Source organism: Struthio camelus, chromosome 2 (genome assembly GCF_040807025.1).
Source record: "Struthio camelus isolate bStrCam1 chromosome 2, bStrCam1.hap1, whole genome shotgun sequence".
Taxonomy (NCBI): domain Eukaryota; kingdom Metazoa; phylum Chordata; class Aves; order Struthioniformes; family Struthionidae; genus Struthio; species Struthio camelus.
In genome coordinates, this window is record NC_090943.1 from 172,233,091 (window position 1) to 172,254,991 (window position 21,901).

Below are 21,901 nucleotides of genomic sequence, written 5' to 3' on the forward strand. Positions count from 1 at the left end.
CAGGCGTTTCCCCGTAGTTTGGGTCTGCTTTTTGCACACACTTGTGTTTGGAGGAACAATTCGCTCTTGTTGTTTTTCTACTGCTTCTGGTAGCAAAACGGAGGCGAAAAGAGTTGGGCAGGTGGGTGATGAGGAGCAGAAACCTCTTCTGAGTGTCCCGTCGATCCAGCGTGCAGCTGTAAAGTTCTTCCTGCACTTGTGGAAAAGACGGCGGTATTTTGCGTTGTGGCAGCCTGCGTGCGGCAGGCTTGCCGCTGCTCTTCTGAGCTTTTCTTTGCTAAATGAGATTGCTGTCTAGGGCTACCTTCTTGGGGCTTTGAAGTGCTGAGTACTTCATGTTTTACAGCATTATCTCCTAGTCCTATAAATATCATCACATCACTGTCAGGAAGAGGGGGAGCGTTGCTTCCTAATGTTTTCTTCCTATCAGAGTAGGACCAAGAGGTTATCTGATATTTAAGGGGGAGCAGGCTCTGCCTCTTAATATCTCTGCACTGTAGAGAAAGGTCATCTTGTCTTACAGGCTCTAATTGCTTGAATCATCACAGTGATTTTTAGGGTTGAACTGTGTGTCTACAGGATGCGGCGCCTGAAACAGTTAAATTGAGCTATTCCATCCTCGCTGATCCACGCTGATTGAGCAAGTGCTACTTGTTTTCATCTCGGGGTGCTTTAGCAGCTTCCCTATCCTCTGCAGCGTGCAGTTCCCCGTGAATCGTCTCAAGTCACTGGCACGCCTCGAAGCAGGTTCTTCCCGTTATCCCAAGCCCAGCCGCGATGGGAAATCAAATGATATCAGGAGCCTGACAAGCAGCCTCAAAACGGGGAGAATCACCTGCTTTGAGCAGCTGCAGTTTTCAGCCCTGGCCTGGGACTGCAGAGGCTCATGCACAAGCGAGGGCAATGTCTTTCGGACCTGCCCTAAACAAAAATGCCCCTGATACCACCCTGATGCAACTCCTGGTATCTGCGCAGAGGTCAGTCCGTAGTCGTGGTATGATCAAGGCAGGCACTTGACCCTAGCTGAGCTGTGCCAATGTTTAATCTTCCTCTTGGCATGCCCGCAGGAGGGAGGCATATTTTTCTCCATGTGTCAGATTTGTTGTTCATAGTTCTCACAAGTCGGTCTTTCTCAGACCTTCAGTTTCTTAAATATTTCGGGATTCAGAAGCACAGTGTGTGCTTTTAGACTTGCTTTCTGCAATTTGTATTAACACTTAGCAGTTCTGCTAAAGCAACCTTTTCCAAACAAACTGGAGTTGGACCATGCAGCGCTAATTAGGGCTAAAGATGAAATGGGTAAGTGCCATTTATTGTGAACTCTTCCTTGGTCTCCAGCGTTATCAAATGTTCCCCTTCGCCTCCCAGTGGGATTTGCCATGGGCACGCTTGTGAAAGGACAAGCTTAGCGCATGGGGCAAACCTGATGTATCACAGCTGCAAGTAAAACGTTTGAGGGTGTGTATTTATTAGCTTGCAGCTGTGTGCTGCGGTCTGCTCTAACTTCTCAAAGTGAAAGCTGAAAAATGGTAATGGTATTAACTTTTTGCTCTGAGTATTGCTTGAATTAGCAAAGAGAAAGTGACTCAGCGGGGTGGGAAGTTTCACTGTTTTGATGGAACTTTTGTCCCCTTGCTGCTCGTTCCCAAGCCGGATAACTTTGGGCCGCTTGCTCTTTGCACTGTGCTAGCTTTGCTGTGCTATGCCGTACAGCATACTGGGCAGTTTAGGCATATGTTGAAGTTAGTCGATAACTGTTCCTGCTCAGTTAAGGTCTGTCACACTGTCCTTGTGGCCTGTCTGTCTTCTGTAGTATGACTCGCTGCCTTTCTTGACGATGGAATAGCAGTTACTCCCTATTCCCCTCCACACTTGGGCCTTTTTCCGTATATGTTTTGCCTTGTTTCATTTTAGAAGCAGTAAATTAAGCCTTGGAGCTTCAGGATTAGGGCAAATTGAAATTACAACTGCACGGAGGCAAGTTTTTCTTGTGAACAACTTAAAAAGTACTTCAAGTACTGCCTGGTGCCTTCGCAGCAGGCTGGACCGGCTTGGTTACTAGGGTCAGAAGTTGGCAGCCGTGAGCTGGCGTGCGGGAATCCTCGTCTGCTCCTCTCCCTTCGCTGCCGCCGGTTCGTGGCCCGCTGCCAAGGCAAGAGCTCTTCCACTCCCCGTAATGCTGTTTTTCCAAAATACGTTCTTTCCCCCTTTAGGGAAGTGGACCCTGCCATTCCCAGAGCTGCCTCCTGCCTGTCTCCTGTCGGAGTTTAAGGGTGGCGGGACCCAATCCACGTTGTCCTGCCCATCTTGGAGCTTGTCCCTATTTGGCTTTGAAGCAGGGCTTTTCTCCCCCGTAAAAAGAACAACTTGCAACTAGGGGTGTTAGAGCTTTAAAGTATGTGCTTCAGGATTGAGGCTTAACATTTTTTTTAGAAAACACAGTATTGGAGTACACAATGCAAATGGGCAGGAAGAAAAGACTCAGCTGACCTGAACTGGGGTAATGTGGTCGAGGCGAATACAGCAGCGCCGTGATGCTTCCAAAGAGAAGATCTGGCCACAAATCAAGACACGCAGCTCTCCCCTCTGCTGCCGCTGTGGATCGTGCAGGGCGTGAGGGTCGGCTCCTCTGCGCCCTGGGGCCTGTCCCCGAAACGGCAGCGCGCAGCTGCGGCCATACGTTGAATTTAACATACTTGTGTTCTGCCTGTGTTCAGCTTTCTGCAAGGGAAACAGTGCAGTGGGCGCCCAGCCACGGGGAATTTGGGAAAAAATAAAATGCCTGCCAATATTTTTATAGACTTTACTGGCTGGGAGCTCAGCTTGGTGGTATCTGATGTATGGCCTCCGAGGTACTTGTTTTCAAGATCTCAGAAATTAAACGTTGGCTCTTGAGGTTTGCAGGATTCCTTTCGGGTGGAAATGTTTTTGTCTGTGCAGTAAGTTTCTTCCTTCAATTCTGATCACTTCTGATTTTTCTTGAATTGTTGCAGGTTGTTGCCTGCTCATAGGCTTCTGGTGAATAGCTCAAGGTTTAAAGCATTCCACTCAATATTTCACACTTCCAATATTGCAAAGAGATTATTGCTATTAATAACATGCTAATCATCTTTCTTCAGAAGATTTTGACTGGAAAAGCAAAATAAGATTTTTTTTTTTTAAGAAGCATTAGAATCAGTGTTGGCAAGTCCCAGCGTTCAGTTAATCTTCAGTCAGTTTAATTTTTAGAAACTTCAGTACTGAAAATTTGGGTTTGTGAATACAACACTGACATTAAAGTTGTACTGATGTCTAGGCCTGATTTGGGGAGACACATATGGCATGTTCTAACAGTGCCAGCACAGATGAAGGCACCATCCGAAACGATCCGTCTTCAAGGTGGGAACCATCTGTTCCGATGGTGCCAGAACATGCAGCTCCAAGCTGCAGCCCCCTGGGCTCACCTCTGCCACTTGGTGAGAGCCGCCATGCAAAACCAGCTCTGCCCAAGCGCTGTGGCCTATTGCTGGATGACTAGAGCGGGTATTAAGAAAAGTCATCGTAACATGGATTGCTGATTGGACAAGGATCCAGTTTGGCTGGAAGCACATGTGGTCTTAGAGATATTTTTAAAAAAATGCATGTTGGATACTTCACAATAAAGCTGTTGTCCTAGGCTGGTATCTCGCGGATACTCAGTGAAGGCTTAGCAATGAATGGAAATGCAGGCTCCCTTCGTTAAATAAAAAATTTTTACAAAGTAACACTTGATCACTTTTGGGAAGTGATCTTAGCTGCCTCTGGAGGACATGCTTGCTGCGTACCTGGTTGCTCTCCATGCTGGCATTTCTGCCGAATTGCAGGGGGCAGAAGCAGAAGCTTCTCGCCATGCATATCCCGTGTCCCCCCAGCCCCTCTTGTTCCTCTCCACCACCTTCTCTGGGTAGCGCCACCTGCTCCTTGCCTCTCCAGCTCGTCCCGTGGTGCCTTTCAGCTCTCTCTGCCACTTGAGTCCACGAATGGGCATTGGCAGCAAATGGCTTGGTGAATGACTCGTTTGAGACTTGGGCTGAGCTCTCCAGTTCTCAGCAAGGCGATCGTTTGGGTCCTTCTGCACTCATCCACTCTCTGCTGTCTTTCAACACAACGTGTTAAAAATTGCTATCTTCACGAACTTGACCTCTCAAATTTGGTTGAAACAGGCCAACAGGCTAGAAAGTTATTAGCTGGTGTGTTGACAGATATAGGATCCCATAAGCCTTGGGCTAAAATTCTGAGCTGCTTTGAGAAGCCTGAGGTCAGCCCTGCAAATTTGCTGCTTTCATGCAGATACTTGATTCATCTCTGTCTATTTGTGTTATCTGCTTTCTGGCAGCTTTCTAGACTTTTTGGAGTTTAAAGGAGATAATGCATAGCTAACGCTCGGGCTGTGAAGTTTGGATTGGGAGCATCGGGACTCGCCAGAAGGCGGCCAAACTGGCTCTGATAAGAGGGAAGGAAATCGGATGCATCCTATCCTTTCTCTGAAGCTGTCCTTTGAAGCTGTGGGGTTTTTGCGTGCGAGCTGGTGTCTTATCCCTGTGTCCTCCAGGCTAGAAGCAATGTTAATGAGTCCAAAGTCATCGATGTAAAACGGGCCGCTGGATGGTGGGAAGGGAGGAGAGCTCCATCCTGCTTCAGTGCTGCTGGGAAGGCTCCTGTCCTGCAAAGTCTACCCCAGGAAGGGATGCTGCTGGTCATCCCCGTTGGCGGCACCACTCCCAAGTTCCTCCTCTGGAGGTAGTCCAGAAAGCTCTCAGCTGCTGGAAAAAATATAGGGTGCAACTAAAAAGGTATTAATGTTAATTCTGAGGTGTGAGCTATGAAGAGAAACACTTTGGCCCGAAATCCTCACCGGCGAGAGCAGAAATGGTCCAAGTGTGATGGGTTTCGTGCTGGGGGCTTCTTTTCTGGCCCATAAGGGTGTTCATGTTGAACGTCAGGATATCATGAGAGTCTCAAAGCACCTGAACGAGTCAGTGAGTCCCTGCCGTGCTCCCTTGGAGCAGGGCAAGCACCTGTGCCGCTTGCCAGCTGCCTCTCCCGAATGGGCCAAGCTCTCTTTGGAAATCCCAGGAAGGAGAACTGGTCCTTCAGGATCCCAAATGAGACTTGGGCTGCTTCTCGGTCTTCCACAAGACTCTGCCCTAGTAATTTCCCCCACCTGTCCAATGTAAGTGGTTCCTCTCCCTCTGAAATGGATTAAGCTGGCAGCCCTAACCCATCTTGCCTCCGTCTCTCCCTTACCGCCTACCATCAACGTAACTGCGTGGCAAAACCACGCCTTCCTCCATATCCTGGTGTCCTGCTGTGGCAATAGCACCAAAAGACACACAAGCCAAATGTCAAGGGCAAAGCAGAATGACTCTTTCCCCGAGTACCTTGCTGCTTCTGGCACTCAGCAGCTTGGGGATTTCCTAACCTTGGAGGCTACATCTGGAATAGGCTATTTAATAGCTACCAGTGGGCTTGTCCTCCTTGAACTTGTCTACTTCTTTTTTGGACCTATTTATGTTTCTTGGCTTCATTGCTGAAAAAATTCCGCAGTTTAATTATGTGCTATGAAAAGTAATTTCCTTTAGTTGTCCTTTAAACCTACTGCCTGATAACTACAGAGCAACCAATAAAATGCATCCTGAGAAAATGAATAATTGTTTCCTATTCCCCGTCTTTGCATTACTCTTTTTCTGCTTTCCGAGTGCAGTCTGTCAGGGCAGCTAAAGCAGTGCTGACGGGAGAGCCAGGCTGGCCCTGGCTGCGTACACCTTCCCCTCTTTGCGTTAAATCTGCTGATTGTGGCTGCGGAGTGAATCCGTTTGTAGGGCTGTTGATCTGAGGGGAGAACTCCTCTTTGAGCGTGTTGGGTGCTGCATGGCGTTAGATCAGCTCGGTACTCTGCTGCAGATATGTCCATCCGATGCAAGGAAAGTGGTGGGAATTTGGGGCCAGAGGAGTGATACCCAGAGTTACTCCAAATTAGGTGTGATGGGAAACTGTACTTTCAGCAGTCTTTGCCAATCTGGAAAAGTCTTGAGCTATACTTTACTCTCCTTCGGGACTTCCGCATTCCCGACTGTCCTGGACGCCCTTCTCTGTAGCTTTTCCTAGGTCTAGCATGTATTTTTAAGTGAGATGACTACAGTGGCACAAGCATTCAAGATGTGAGCACTCAACGGACTTGCACAGTGACATGGCTTCTGTCCTGTTACTCCTTTCCAGTAATTCCTAGCACTTGAGATAGGAAAGGTGGCAACAGGGCAGCACTTCAGGAATCTGCGCTGACTCTGAGCACCTCGTTACCACTGTAGTATGGGGAACATAAACTCACAACTGGATATCGGTTTATTGCTATTCATTTCATCTATGAAGTTTTAAAGCTTTTTTTTCTGACATCTGTTTGGCATAGCTTATAAATTCAGTATTATTCCCAATAAAGACAGACTTTAATGTGGGCGCATCCCTCATATCTGAATTTAGTCTTTCTACTATGGCCTTATCTTTGGCTGTTTCTTTTTCCCCCACGTCCAACACACACCCGCTCACACACCAATTCCTAGTGGAATTCCTTTGCTGAAGCTTTAATTTTCTTTTACTGTCTCCATTTAGTTTAGTTTAGTTTCTATGGGAACAGCGAGAAGATAGAAATGGAAACTTCCTACTCTTATCTTGCTAACAGGACATGTTTGTTGTATATATAGCAAAGTATTTGGTCTGAAAGAGAGACCAAGGTTCAGGAGACAGCTTGGATTCATCTAGCAAAGTTGTGTTAGCACTGGTTGGAGCGAGCGGTGAGGTTAGATCAGTCAGTGGGATAAAACAAGATGATATTATATACTGCTTTATCTAGACTCAAAAGCAAAGAGCCTGGGAAACCTCTGGGGGAGTGTCTCTAAGCAGAAATACTTGTGGGGCAGCCTGCTGCCTTTTTTAGGGACTGCCTTTTTTAGTTCCTTGTTGCTAAGCCTGAGGTCTCCTATGCTGAATCTTGGCCCAAATCTTAGTGCCTTTGATTCCCAGTGGAGCTGGGACATTCCAGCAGGCCTTTTTTTTTTTCTTCTAGTTTGGGAATTTTGAGATGGTGTTTGGTTCATCAGAAACTGGAAAACGTCAGAGCTCTTTCTTTGGCCTCAGCTGCAGAGAGTCACTGGTGGGATCAACTACCACAATACTTGATCCGAGGGATATACATGTTCCCTCCTCTGCTGGTGATGGGCAGGGCAGCCTCTGCCCATGAAGCAGATGTGCAGCATTAGCAGTAAATCTTGAATAAATGGCAAAACTTAGGTTTGTTCCTTGCATTGGATTCTGTGTGTTTTATAAGCTTTTTCTCAGCGCTGGCCCATGATGAGGGAAGACTAATTTCTTTCGTCCTGGTCCTCCGTTGCTTGAGCAAAGAGGCAAAGCCGTACGCAGGAACTCTGCAGTTCCCATAGTGATTGTAATATTAATATTTAAAAGTGGTGTTTCAGGTTATCCGGATATCTCTTTCTGCAGCCTGTTAGAAAATGAAGGAGCTGCCAACAGCTGCAGTTACCAGTATCAAACTGGCAGGGAGGGCTGGGAGGCTTGATCCTATGCAAAATTACTGTCCCATGGCTTGGCTTCTGGAAGTGCTGAAGAAGAGATGGTCTCGTTAGGAGCAAGTGGCTTGGGAGCTTTCTCAGAAAGCATTACAAGGGAACTGCCAGCAGCAAGTTGCCCCAGTTTATCCAGGGCCAGGAATTACTTAGTGTATGTAATTTAGCTTGCAAGTGACTCTGGAGTTGCAAATCCCGTGTTGGGATCTACAGAAAATGAAGCATAGCCATTGACTTAAAGGAAGTGTAGTGCAGACACTGTAGGCTCTGCTGTACCACCCTGCTTGCGCCTACCTCTTCCAGAGCAGCTGTGTGAGCAGGGGTGTCTGAAACAGCATCTTCCCAATCTGACTTGCTGGCGATTTGCAGAGAGCCAAGCAATCCACGTGATCCTGCCTCTTGTTTTCAGCTGCCAAATTCCCTTAACACAACTGAAATACCCCACAGTTTTTCATGCAAATGCTGTAGCTGTCACCAGGCTGTTCTGCCCATGAATGGCAAGGGAGATGGCTGGTATGATACAGCAGCCTGTTCGCATAGGATATCACCCAGAGCTTTTCATGTCCTGCTCCCCTTCCTGGACCCGTTCTAGGTCCCAGCCTGAGAGCTGCTGCCTCCCATTCGTGCGAGGCAGCCGTACACATCCCGCACAGTCGGACAACGCCTCTCGCGTGCCATTTCCTTGCTGCAACGCGGGTCTTAGGGCTGCGGTGGGAGCCGTCGGTCGGGAGGTCTCTAGCACAGCGCGTCTCGTTGTCCTGGCAGTGCGGTTTCATACAAAGATAACGTTAGTGCGTGGATGTTGCTGCCAACCGAGAGCCCAGAATTCTGCACTTTTATCACACTGCTCCCTTATCAGTCGTCTTAACATTGGAGAGGCTGCAGTCCTGGGGGCACTTGCCTTTCTCCTTTGAAAGCGCCAGTTTAAGTTGAAGTCTGGGCTCACTGAGGAGCACTTATTTGGGCTTGTTTTCCTGGTCGCTTTTCTAGTGCAAGTTGCCATGGCTTGAACCGCCCTGCCAGAGACGGAGTATGATTTTGTTTTTTGTTTTAATTTCCGAACAGAGTAGGTGGTTGTTGTGCAACTCTAAAAAGTTATTTATACATTTTTGTACTGTGGCCCTATCTTGCAGTGTGCTCTCTTCCTCCAGCGCATCTGTGGGTGGAGAACTGAAGTTACATTTCTTTCTGAAACATCATTTTGTTCAGTTTCCTACTAGAAGCGAAAGCTGTAGGTACCAAGTTAGACTTATGAGCCTGGGGGCAAGAGTTTCATCCTGTCTCTTTCACATCTTTCTCAGACATTGATCGCTCTATTTTGGGACCCAGAAGCATCTTCTAGGGCAGTAATTCTCCAGCAATAGCGTGTAGCTTGCTGGAGGTTTGAGGGACCTAGGGTTTGTGGCGGTGGGAGCATGAACAGGTATAATCCATCGCGTCCCTCTGCTTGAGGAGCACCCCGAGCTCTCCTCCTCATACCTGCAGCCCCACAGCTCTGCAGGGAGAGGGCTGGAGAGCCTCTCCAACCGGGACTCACCGTGTCACCCTCAGTGGGAAGATTAATTTCCTTAGGAGTTGCTTCTGCAGCATGATTCAGCCGTACTCATCTGGTCACAGGGACTATTTGTCACTAGAGCTGAAAGCACAGGTAGTGTGAGAGGAGGAGGAGGAAGAACAGCGCTGGGCTGGGAAGCCAAAGCAGGACGCTAAATTGCTGGAAGCTCGGGGTGGCTCAGAGCGCTCCTTATAGCTGAGCCTCCCTCGTGGCACTAATCGCTTAAAGCTTCCTCCAAAGCTGAAGGGTGAGTGTGTGGATGGGTGTGTGGGTGTGTTTGTGATGGAAGGTGGGGTGCTTCTCAGTGAGTCTCCAGACTTCTGGATGTACCTTCTGGCACTCTCCAAAAGGCAAGAAGTAATTTGGAGCCGTTCTGCCCAGGTGTCTAGGAGACCGAATATGACGATTACAGCAGAAAGGCCCCTGAAGAGCCAAAAGTTATCCGGGAACATAGTAATGAAATACTCTGTTATCTTGGGGGCAGATCTGCATGCTCAGTGTAGCTCAAATCTGACTCTAAAAAAATTAAAAGCAAGCTGCCTTCCAGTCTAATAAATACAAAATGTCTGGGGATCCTTTGAGTACAATAGGATCTGACGCTTGTACAGAAGACTTCCTTAATGTTTCCCCCTGAAGCTCGTAATCTAATCTAAAAGATTATGGTAAATAAGTGGTAGGGAAGAGCATTATCAAATACCATGTGTGTTTGTACCCCTTCTTGTTATTTAATTTTTTTAATGCGAGAGGTGGCATCCCTCAAACGTCCCTCAAACTGTGACTACCCGGGGCTTTAACTCAATTGACTTCAGTAATGGTGGTGACTGGTGACACAATGAGATGATGGACAAGGGATGTTTGAAATGCGCTGGCAAGAGCTGAATGGGCAAATACTCTCTTGGCAAGTGGTATAAAGCCTCAGAGGAGACTCTGGTTTGGGTCCTCATTCTTGTGTAAGGACATACACATGGTTAGTCAGAGTGGTACAGGAAGACTATGGAGAAAATATTCCTAAATATCACCAGCTGCAAACCCATGATGAGAAGACTTAGTTAAACTAATGCTATTGGGCAAGGTGACTTGATTTCTAGTGAGGGTCTTTCCTTAGTTGCTGGGTGTCCTGCTTCCAGTGATCTGCTGGGAGGCTAGGAGAGACTTCCCCCAGGGAAGTCTAAAGGAGAAGAGTTGCCACCAGTCTTTGTCCTACAAACTGGGGTACCACTGGCGATAGAGCAGTGATGCTGTGACTGGGACCATGTTGTCTGGTCACAACTGTCAGTGATACAGTTAGCCTGAGATTACAGGAGCCCCCTCCCATAGGAGCTCCTGAGTCCTTGTGATAGACTTCAACACACCGTAGCAGCCAGCAGTGAGCCCTGCACCTCAATCAGAGCCTTACATTTGGTCTCAGTCCTTGCCTGCTTTTCCGGGTTTCATACATTAGCTTGGAATTTTCAGTGCTTTGCTTTTATAATCTTTTCCATGGTTCCTTTGTGTCCCGCCTACTCAGATTAGCTGGAAATGTTTTTTTTTATGCAAAAGAATATGACTTTAACCAGGAAATGCTATGAGCAGTCAGTAAACGCTCAAGGGCCTGGCTGCATGCAAAAAGTTTGACATTTTGAGCTTTACTGATTATATTGTGAGGACTGATCTCCTGGAAAACTCACTTCCTTTCTGAAAGCCGCCTCTGAGGTACCAAAGCTATAACTTTAGGAAACAGTTTCTGTGTAATTGATTCTTTTTTAAACAAAGATCAGTCATCCAAAACAGCGTTTTGATTCCGTGAAGCAAACAGTACAGCATTCTTGATCTTGTTACATGCCTAAAGCAGATAAGGTGAGAACAGTCATCTTTAGCTGTACTTATCAACCGTTTCTGCATCACTTCGAACTTTACCATGTAGGTTACGCTGCTGCCTTTTGGACTAGGCGAAATCTCTGGATGTCGAGGGTCAGGCTTAGTCTACCCCTGAACTAGGCCACATGTTAGGATGCCAATGAACTGGCATACCTCTTGGGTTTCCTAGCAAATGGTTAGTTGCATATCTCCTGTATTTTTTTTTTAAATCTGTGTCAGTGCTGACACATAGCTTGAAGATATTTCAGGCTGCTGTAGCTCAGTGGGTAGCCTTAGACAGGGAAGGACTCAAGAGGAAACGCTCCGGCCAGAACCCTGCCTCTCCTGAAGCAGAGCCAAAACAGTCGGTGGGTTCGGTTCTCCCAGGACCCGTTACAGGAGCTGAGGGACCTGCAGAGCTTCGTGTCCGTGCTCCCTGCTCCGGGCATAGCTGTGGGTAATGCGTAACAAAATAGCAAGCGTAATGCTAAGATCAGAATGCTCTTTTGGCATTGGTAATGTTCTCAGAGCTGTGTACAAGCCTCGTACTTCTTTATAAACGAGAGAGCTGCTCTGCAGTTGCAATAGCGACCTCCCCGTAAGCACGTGGGGGAGACGGCGGGGAAATGCCAGACCGGATCAGAACTCAACACCCAACCTGATACTCTGGCTGCTCCTGGCCTTGATCTGTAACTACGTGTATCTACATAAATCCCCTAAAACTTGACTCATAAAGATCTGGAAAGAAATCTAGCACGTGACTGCCAGCAGCACTGCATCCCCTGCTAGGCAATAGCTATTTCGGGACAGTGGGAGAAGACAAAGACCTCTGCTCTGTTCTGACATGTCGGTATCTGCAGCAATTTCAGCAAGGGCGAGAGTGCTGACAAGGCAGAGATTGAACTCTAAAGCCACCTTAGGAAATACTAAACTTGTATATCAAAGCGAATCTGTTGTATATTGGCCTGAGTCTTTGCTCATCTCTTTCAAATAAAAACCAACAAGCAAAAGCCTGCTAGAGCAGGCAGGAGCCATCCACTGCGTGCGTTAATGCTGTGTTCCTTTGACGGGAAAGGGATTTGACTTCCGTTGCAATGTCAGGGGAAGGTTACCAGGCTTATGCTGTGAAGATTAGACGTTATATAACTCTCGCAGTGCCAGTCACCAGGAATAGTATTACGGCATGGCGCATATTATGAGGCTGTCAGGAGAAGTTAATAAGCATTGTTTTTGCGGGCAGCGGGTGGTCTGCTTGCACTGCAGGCTCCGTCGCGATGAGGCAGGGACTGCGTTCCAAGGCGAGTGGGATCCTGGACCTTACGGCTCAAAACAGAGAAGCAAAACTTCCATTTGGTAGGAATTGGCAGGCAAACACAGCAGCGATGTTAGCTGTGAGGCTCTCCTGCTGGCTAATGCGTTCATGATTTCCGGGGATGATAAGACTTCAGTGAACTTATTAGCATGAAAAAGCAACAAGAACCCTATTTTTTACACAGGCCGTGGCCAGTTGGTATTGTTTTTCCAAAAACTGCAAAAGCATCGTTAACAGAAGCAGCTTATTTGTGAAGAGAAGATGCTCCTAAGGCCAAGCAAACACAAAGCACTTCTCTGGATGTTTTTTCAGAGAGTTTTCTCCCTGTGCTGCTTAGCAGTTTTAAAGGCTGGTGTTTAGAGTGATCCAGAGACTGCATTGCACTTAGCAGTTGATAGAGGCCTGAGGAGTGACGGGGTGATCCTGGGGAATGGGGACAGGGGAGCAAACAGGTGTCTTTTGAGCCCTTTCATTGCACGACCTTACAATGAAGCTTTATGTCCCACGTGCAGCGAGTGCTGGATCCCGTCAATACTTGACCAGGGAGTAGGGGAGCAGATCCAGCCCATCCTCCCTGGTTCACTCCTCTGCACGGCTGCGCACAAGCTTGTGCAGAGGGGAAGGTGCAAGCAACCGAGCGAGCAGGAGCATCGGGTGATAGTTTTGTGGACTCTCTAAACAGCCGTAAGTTTTCCTAGGGTCACAGGCTGGTGTCTGTGCACTGAGACCCGCAGAGCGTGGATCCACCTAGATCTCGCTGGTGGGCAAATGGTTCCTGGAGATGGGCAGAGGTTAGACTCTGTGCTGGCATCGCTTACGGCTCCTGCATCTTGCTCACATGAAAGAGCGGTGCTGTTGGAGGCCACGCTTTTCTCTTAGATCCTATGGCCTATCATGTTAGCGCCTGCTCTCGTTAGAGGTGCTGGGGCAGTTGCTGTCTTAAACTCAACGGTTTAGAAAAGAAAGCACTATTCTGTGTTTGATACTCAGGCCTCTCTGTCCTAGGGTAGATTTGCGTCTCTCTGAATGTCTGAGTCGAAAGTGTAGGATGCATTGAGGTAAGCTGAAGGGTTACAAGGGTCCGTATTCCTTGTTTTTAATACTAACAGCAAAGAAAGTAGTGAGTTTCCTATCTGCCTTTGTAGAATGAGGAAATTATGACGTTTTCTGGTGTGTTTCTGACTTCTAGCAAAGGTAGATCATCCAGAGATCTTCTAGATCTTGCAAAACTGTGATTCTCACCTCTGATGTGCGTGCAGTGGTCTGCAGCAAGCCTGCATGGAATAAAGAAAGGGAGAAGCAGTTGTGAGGAAAAGAGCCCAGAAGAGAAACCTATTGAGGATGCAACAAGAACCTAGCAAAAAGATGAAAGATTGTTGGGGGAAGTGAAGCTGGGAGAAACTCAAAGGATGGAAGTTGCTACTTTGACAGGCTTAGTAAGTTTTTTTTTTTAAAAAAAAAGCAGGGGAAATAGTTAATTGAGTTTGAAAGACCTCGATTAGAGCTCCCCCTTTCACATGGTACAGAGGTACCCTTAGCAGTGGTTTCTTGAGCAACTGATGGCTGATTTCACAGCACCGAAAATTTGGTCACTTCCCAAGAGCTGTGCATTCTGGGCTTAGACACGCTTAAATTACTACCTGTCAGCGGAGCTACGGTAACTGCTCTTTTAACCCCCTGCATATGCACAGGCATGTGGTTTAGCGTGGTCCCCTGCAAGAGTGGGGGGCACTCGAATTATTTTGCGACTGTCACAGAGCAGCCTTGCCCAAGGAGCGTTGCTGTGGTGGGACGGATACCAGGTGCCTAGAGTCAAGCTACACCGTGGTTGTTTCGGGGGGAACGTGTCCCTTCTGGGGACTCATCCATTGGCGTGGCTGCCAAGGTGTGCTGCCGCCCCAGGTAATACGCTCCCACTTAACACGCGCCCGTGGCTGCGTTGTAAGCAGGTAACTCCCGCTTGCTGGGAAAGACTGGAGTTTTCTGGGAGCTCCATCCTACTCGAAGCTTTTTCGCCAGCTCCAGCTACCCTGGTGAAAAGCTCTGTCTGTGCCTTTGGTAGCCTACGCTGATTTTTTAAGCTCCGTGCATCTGTCAGGGCAGTTAGTGAAGAACTATTATACCTTTCAGTTTAATGATGTATTTTTGTAAAGATGCTCGTTGGCACTGAAATTACTAGTGCAGAAACAAGCCCTAGCTCCCAAACACTTTGATATTCTGCTAGCTGTTCTCTGCCCAAAGTTAATACTGTTTTCCTGCTGATGCTCAGCAATTCTATATCTGTTCCTTTCCCGTATTCATTAGCTTGTGCTTTCTAGGGTTTGACACCCAGGGACCACATTTTTCCGGCAGCTAAAACCATTTTTTTTTTTTTAATAAAACATTCCTGTAAAATAACATGTGCATAATAAACCAAATTGTCCCGCTCAGAATCAGTGTTTGAGAATTGAACCAACATAGTATGAGGGGGGTTTTTTTATTATTTTTTTTTCAAGTCCAAGGATGGGAATGAGATTGGTATGGGCATCGTCTTAGTCTCCGATGCTGGGTGAAGCTGACACCGCTTAATCCTTCCGAGTGTAGCTACTCCTGGTCGGAGGGGTGGTGTTGTTGGAGGAGTGGTGAGCGGTCTGTTGGGTGACAGACGAACATGTGACGGTCTGCTGGGGGGAAATGGTACTTGTAAATGGAGTCTGCTCAAAAAATTGACCTGTTCAAAACAGAAACTAGCTTCTTTACCCTTGAGTTAAACGTTAAGGCTGTTGCTGCGGGCCATTTCCTTCCCAACGAGACATGTGCACGTAGAATCAATGGAGACTCCTGACCCCATTACTCTCTGATAGGGAAAGATGCTTGCGTTGCTATTTTTTCCCCTTGTAACCGTAGTTATCAATACATTTCAAGTCATTTTACGTGTAAAATACTTTGAAATGTAAGCTTCCAGTAATTGGATTGGCTCGATGCATAATTGCTGCAGTGTCAGGAGGGATAGGGAAAAAAGCTTTCTGAAATAACGTCTGGACAAGGCACGAGCAGTATCGAGCGGTGGGTCCGTTAGCAAGCAAAACCCGAGTTGATTCCTCGCTCTCTCAGGCCGCGTTAACCCACCAGTGTGAATCCTTGGCTCTCTGAAACCCAGTTTATATCACGCCGCGTGAGCGTCCGGCGCTAGTGGCAGTGCAGCGCTTGGCGGTCTCCACACCTTGGGGTCATTTCTACGCCCCGCCGCCGAACGCCGCAGCCCGAGCTTCGCAGGGGCAAGGAGGGTCCCGCCGGGCGAACGCCGCTCTGCGGGGCCCTGCGACGGCCCCGGGGGCTCGGGCAGCGGGGCAGCGCCCGAGAGCCCTCCAGCGCGGCCCCGCGAGCATCGCTGCGCGTTGCTTCGGTGTCTCCTGACGTTGCTGTGACCAAAACGGCGTTTCCTAGGAGATGGCACTGTCGTGCGCTGAATATGCAGCCGCTGGGGCCCCGACGAGTAACCCGATAGAGCGCGTGTCGAAAATAGCTGGAACGGGAGGCCTGAGGACCCGACCAGCAAGACGTCCTTGCAGCTCGCCGGCGGCCGTGTTTCTACAGCAACGAGGCAACGCGGGCGTTTGTCCTCTTCCGGCTTCCTCCGCACGTCTCTGATCCCGTACTCACTCCTCTTCAGCGGAGGAGAGGACGGGCAGCGTCACTGCTGCGAGGCCGAATCGCTCCTATGAAAGCTCAGAGCGCGGACGCTCTCCTTAAAAAGAAAAATCAGACTTGAAGTTCGGTTGCTCGCTGCGGCCTTTCGACAAATGCCGTCAAGTTAAGACGGGCCCGCGCGGGCTGGGCTCGTCTCAGCTGGCTTTGGACTTCTCAAAAGGCCGATGTCCAGTCTGAGCACCAGTCGGGCTCCTCTCCTGGGCGGTGGGGAGGGAAGGAGGGCGCCCTGGGGACCTCTCCTTCAGGACGAGCGGGAGGCTCGTCGGGCAACACTGCGAACCTGAGCGTCCCGGAGGACCCTTCGCTGCGATACGACAATTATAAATACCTTTAACCGAGCAGCGGTAAGGTGTGCACCGTCTCAGGGACTGTGCTCAAGCACCTACTGAAATATAGGTTACTGCACTGTACGTTGCTTTGGTGTGATAGGTCTGAGTCTGGTATTGGAGCCCGTTTCCCTGCTATACAGCGAAGTGGTTTTTGGCTAATACAGTAAATAATCACGGTAGCCCTGGGCCAAGACGGCTCTCGGCCTGCACACTAGCTCTGCTACGTTTGCCATCTGGCAGCAGCACGTTGCGCACGTACCTGCAATCCTCCCTGCTGTCATCTTGCGTTCACCACTAAGGTGTTTGAGCACCTAGACAGCGCTGTGCGTGTCCCCCCTTTTAGGCACCTGAGCAACGCTCGAATACTCAAGAAAGCAGAATTCGAGCCCTGAGGTTTGCACTTGCATTGCCTCTGGGGAAAAAATGAAACACTGATGTTTTTTCGAAAGCTCAAGACGGTGGCTGGAACGAGACAGCCCCACCAGGGTGACTCACAGCGGCAGGGAGGAATTTAGGAGAGCTGCAGGTACGTTTTTGCTGTGGGCATTGAGCTTGCTGGGCAGCAGGAGGGGGTTCCCGTCACCTCGGGAGCTGGCTCTCCATATTCTCTGTTCTGCTATGAGTATCAGTTCACGGTCAAGTTTACTGGTTTTTGCACAAGACTAGGAGCAAGAGTGGGAATAGATGATAAAGGTTACAGGAATACTTCCCAACTCGGAAAGGTGTGAGATGCAGCAGAGCAAGCCCATTCGGGACAGGCAATGGTTACGGTAGCTTTTTGTTTCAGCAAAAAGAAGTAATAAGATCAAGGTGTAGCTTTTAGTCAGTAAAGGGCAAATGAGAAACATCTGTGGGAGAAGGAGGAAGAGGAGCATTTTGTTACCAAGCAGCTTTCAACTTTTCAGAGAGATTCAAAACTGAAAGGTAGCTCATGCTTTGTAGAAGGCAAGACTGGTCCCAGGAAAAGAAATTGGCCCTAGGCAGCCCCTCGGGACATGTGCGTTTTGGCAGACTTTCAGGCCGACCATACAGTTGTGTTGCAGTCATTGCTTTCAGATCTCTGCCTTCCTTGGAGGTCTTTTGCTCATCGCCCTTTCTGCTGCCCATGGCCAATCCTACTAAAGCGAATGGCTGCGGGAGGTGGCCCTCGGCTATTGATCTGTTGTTTCACAAAGATGCGATGTATTGAGCTGTATAAGTTGATTAATAGCCCCAGTAAATTAAAAGACTGGGGAGAAAGGAGAACTGTTAAAGCTAAAATCCTTCTTCTCCAAAGGCAGGGAAAATAATGATGTTGAGGGAGAGAACCTGTAGCACAGACACTTGCCAGCGTTATTAGCCTGATAATTCACAGTGAAGACCAAGAGGAGATTAAGGGCTCTACGACAAAAGGTCTTATATTTTCTTAACGTGCTAACTTTTTCCCTTAACGTGCTGCAAGCTTTTATCTTGTCTGGTGTTAGTCCAGCTACTTTAATGATGATCTCGTTCTGCAGGGTCAAAATAGACCTTCATCTTTTTCAAGCCACGAGGGACTATTTTTGCTTCTCTGGGATAGCTGTGGAGCTCTCGTGCTTTCATTTCACCATAGAGGGGACCTGGGCTGACCCCAGTGTCCTTCCAGCTCTCTTTCGGCTGTATGCACGGGTTGTCCAGGTGCTGCAGGGCTGTGTAGGGCAGAAATTTCCGATCTGAGATTGGAAATTTTGAAGGATCTGGGCTGAGTCCCTGTGTCTTGGGAAAGGGGTGGCTGGTATCTCTGGGCTCTGCTGGACTGGGCACATAGAAGATTTTTATTCCTCCTTTGACACAGAGGGCACGGTATCTTCCTGGTAAGTAGATACGGTGCTCTGCTAAAACTACTGCCTTTATCCTGTGAAGGTTATTTTATACCGAGGTGGTCAAAGATAAGTGTTAAAACTGGAAGCTGAAGACTGATGTTGATCTCGAGCCGAACTGATTTAAATTAAAATGGCTGTATCAGAGGGCCACCTTTGAACAGGAATTAAAGCATTCAATAGTCTATGGAAATGTAAGAGAAAATATTTAACTCTGCAAAGCTTGAATTGGCCTCCAGCTTCCCTGTCATGCTGCATTAAGAATGCTTGTTAGCTTTTAGTCTTGCCTAATGAGACAAGGTATGGCAATGTATTTACGCTTTTCTGAATCACAGAATGGTTGAGGTTGGAAGGGACCTCTGGGGATCATCTAGTCCAACCCCCCTGCTCAAGCAGGTGCCTCTAGAGCACGTTGCCCAGGATTATGTCCAGATGGCTTTTGACCATCTCCAAGGATGGAGACTCCACAAGCTCTCTGGGCAACCTGCTGCAGCGCTCAGGCACCCTCACAGTCAAGAAGCTTTTCCTCATCTCTCCATGGAGCTTCCTGTGTTCCCGTTTGTGCCCGTTGCCTCTTGTCCTGTCGCTGGGCACCACGGAGAAGAGTCTGGCCCCGTGCTCTTGACACCCTCCCTTCCGATACTTGTACACATGGAGGAGATCGCCTGCCAGGCTTCTCTTCTGCAGGCTAAAGAGGCCCCGCTCTCTCCGCCTCTCTTCAGAGCAGAGATGCTCCAGTCCCCTCACCATCTTTGTAGGCCTCCGCTGCACTCTCTCCAGCAGCGCCATGTCTCTCTTGTCGTGGGGAGCCCAGAAGTGGACACAGTACTCCAGGGCAGGCCTCCGCAGGGCTGAGGAGAGGCCGAGGATCACCTCCCTCCACCTGCTGGCAACACTCTGCCTAATGCAGCCCACGATCCCTTTGGCCTTCTTGGCCACAGGGGCACATTGCTGGCTCACAATTAACTTGTTATCCACCAGCACACCCAGGTCCTTCTCGGCACAGCTACTTTCCAGCAGGTCAGCCCCCAGCCTGTCCTGGGGCCTGGGGTTTATTCCTCCAGTGCCAGTTCTTTTAGTCTATATTTTGCAGAAAGGCCTTAACTACAGCTTTTTTTCTATATGTCAAGCAGAGAGATACGTTTTCTTAATTTAGATTTGTTTGCCCAAAGCTGGTAACCTTTGGCACTTGAAAAGCTTGTTGCTTTTCTTTCAATTCAGAGATTTGAATCAAGCTGGAAGACAAGATCTACCAATCCAGAAGCCCTGAAGGGCATAGTGCCAGCCCTTCAGAGGTATTCAGCAGCCTTGAGGCAGATAAGTGCCCCCCTAGGACTTTTCTTTAAAAGCACTTGAGCAAGTTAGGCATTTCTGAAAATCCCGCAGGAGACTCGTTCGGAGTAAAAGGCGGTTAGATATGATCGGTCAGTTTTCTGACTAAACTTAACATGTCAATTTTAAATGCCACATAGTCTGATAAGCTTCGCTTAGGCAGCACACTGAAGGCTTTTTTCCTGTATCTATTTCTGAACCTTTTTTAAAAGCATTCTGACTTGTAAATGCAGCCGAGGACAAATTTCAAGAGATATTTAGTTAATAGGAGTATCTCTTGTATCTTTCCACATATGCCCTCACAAAAATTAAGAATTTGAATGAAATGCGATTGGCAGTTCAGCTGTCTTAAGTCTTGAGCACAGTCTGGATTAGCGAAAGGTAACACCTGCTTTGTTTGGGGTAATCCGAAACGTGGGTTAACTCCTATTGTCTGCAGCGTTTGTCAGGATTATGACTTACTTAAATCCTCTTTTGCATTTCTAAAATCAGTTTCCCGCTTTATGATTGAAATATCCCCCTTTGCGGTGTTTCTATGGCGCTGCCTTCTGCCGAGCTGTGCCAGTGAGTTTGGCTCATGGTAGCCCACCCTTCCCTCACCCTCTCCCCTGGGAACGGGGAAATGGCAGGGTAACCCATCTTTTCTGCTCCAAACTGTGGAGGGGAGCTAAATTTCCTGTGCAGAGACCAACATGAGGCTGACTCCTCGCTTAGTAAAAGCATGGGACACGGAGCAGCGTGCCGGTCCTTCTGCTCTTGCTACGGAGCCAGAGGAGGGCCCAGCTGAGCATGGCAAGACCCAGCTGGGTTTCGGCGTCGATGCACGCTGTGGTTTCCGTGCTGCCGCGAGCCGGTCGCCACGCACTGAGGTGTGTCCGGAAGAGCGGTTTGGGGAAGGTGGTAGCTGGCCAGCGTGCACCAGGGGTGGGATGTGCACGCCGGAGATCTCCAAGCTTGCTCAGCAATGGGTGTTGAAATCGAGACTGAGGCAAGGGGTGTTGTCAGAGCAACATGGGGAGCCCAGTGCCTCCACCCTGAGCTGGGCTAGACCTGCAAGGAGGACGGCTGTCCCCCGTTCGGCTCGCCTCGTGAGCACGCAGGCTGGTAGTTGTGTCCTGGAAGGTGGAAGGGGGGTTGAAACCATCACCTGCAACTCTTGAACGAGCAAATGCTGCCAGGCCTGGTTGTCTGGGCCCCGGCGCAGGGCTGCAGCGTTGTGTTGCACAGAAAGTAAGTTCATCTCCACGTTGATGCCTCTGGCTGGTTTCTCTCCATCTGGTTTCTTGCCTCCACGCTACCCTTCACTACTTATTTTAAGTACTGACGTGATGCTGAATGAGCTGCAGGCGGGTCTGTGCCCTGGAGAGCTCAGGTTATGAAACGCGGTGGGCTTGCGGTCGGAAGCGGTGAGCTGGTGCAAATGCTGTGAACTGTAACTCAGGAAGGTATTTTAGCTGGCTTGCAGATCAGCTGAATTCTCCTGGAAGCTAAAAAGTGGGGACTGGTTTGCAGACCTTTGCAAATACACATTTAGTGTAAATAGTGCTGTGGGGCTCATAGTGTGCAAGCATGCATGGGGGAGGAAGCGCGTGTTGTCTGTCCCCTCCCGAGTCCCCTGTCTTCTCCATCCTGCCTTCCTAGATGATGTGTGTGCTCACTGCAAGCGCTTAAGTCTCCCTCTCTTTGTTCTCCCTCAGGCTGGAATGGGTGGAAATCATAGAGCCTCGAACGCGGGAGCGCATGTACGCCAACCTCATCACGGGGGAGTGCGTGTGGGACCCACCTGCTGGGGTCCGGATCAAGCGCACCAACGAGAACCAGTGGTGGGAGCTCTTCGACCCCAACACCTCCCGCTTCTACTACTACAATGCCACCACGCAGCGGACGGTGTGGCACCGGCCGCAGAACTGCGACATCATTCCTCTGGCCAAGCTGCAGACCCTGAAGCAGAACACGGAGTCGCCGCGAGCCTCCACGGAGAACAGCCCCGGGAGGAGCAGTAATGTCAGCAGGGAGGGCAGCACCAGCTCCTCCTTGGAGCAGGAGCTGGAGGGCAGCGAGAAGGCGCAGGACCAGACAAGGTTGAGCCGTCAGTCAGCTCAGTACGCGGTGGTGAAAGAAGAAACAGAAAGGTAAAAGCAGAGCTGGCTCTGCCAGCACATCACAGGCGTGGCCACATGCAACTAAGCTCACTGATGGAGTAGCTGCAATAAATTGCACAATGCGAGTGCAGATGCTCTAGTGCACTTCCACTATTATGGAAGAGCAGAAACTGGAGCTCTTGTTCTGCAGCTCTTTATCTTTGTCAAGACAAGCTATTTTAGGGATGGCTCCTCTAGCTAGATTATGAATGGGGTCTCTGCACGAGGTCAGAGAGAGTGGGATTGCTTATCTGTAAAGCAATCACCAACAGG

The 21,901-nt window shown here is 49.0% G+C and overlaps 1 protein-coding gene across 3 annotated transcripts in view; it reads left to right on the forward strand.

Annotated features, from left to right (window-relative positions):
* ARHGAP39 (Rho GTPase activating protein 39) overlaps positions 1–21,901 on the forward strand; it is a 175,290-nt gene that overhangs the window by 61,857 nt on the left and 91,532 nt on the right. For all 3 annotated transcript variants that reach the window (XM_068933527.1, XM_068933530.1, XM_068933529.1), the window contains exon 2: positions 21,185–21,619. In XM_068933527.1, coding sequence (XP_068789628.1) covers positions 21,185–21,619 — 435 coding nt within the window. The remainder of the gene's footprint in view (positions 1–21,184; positions 21,620–21,901) is intronic.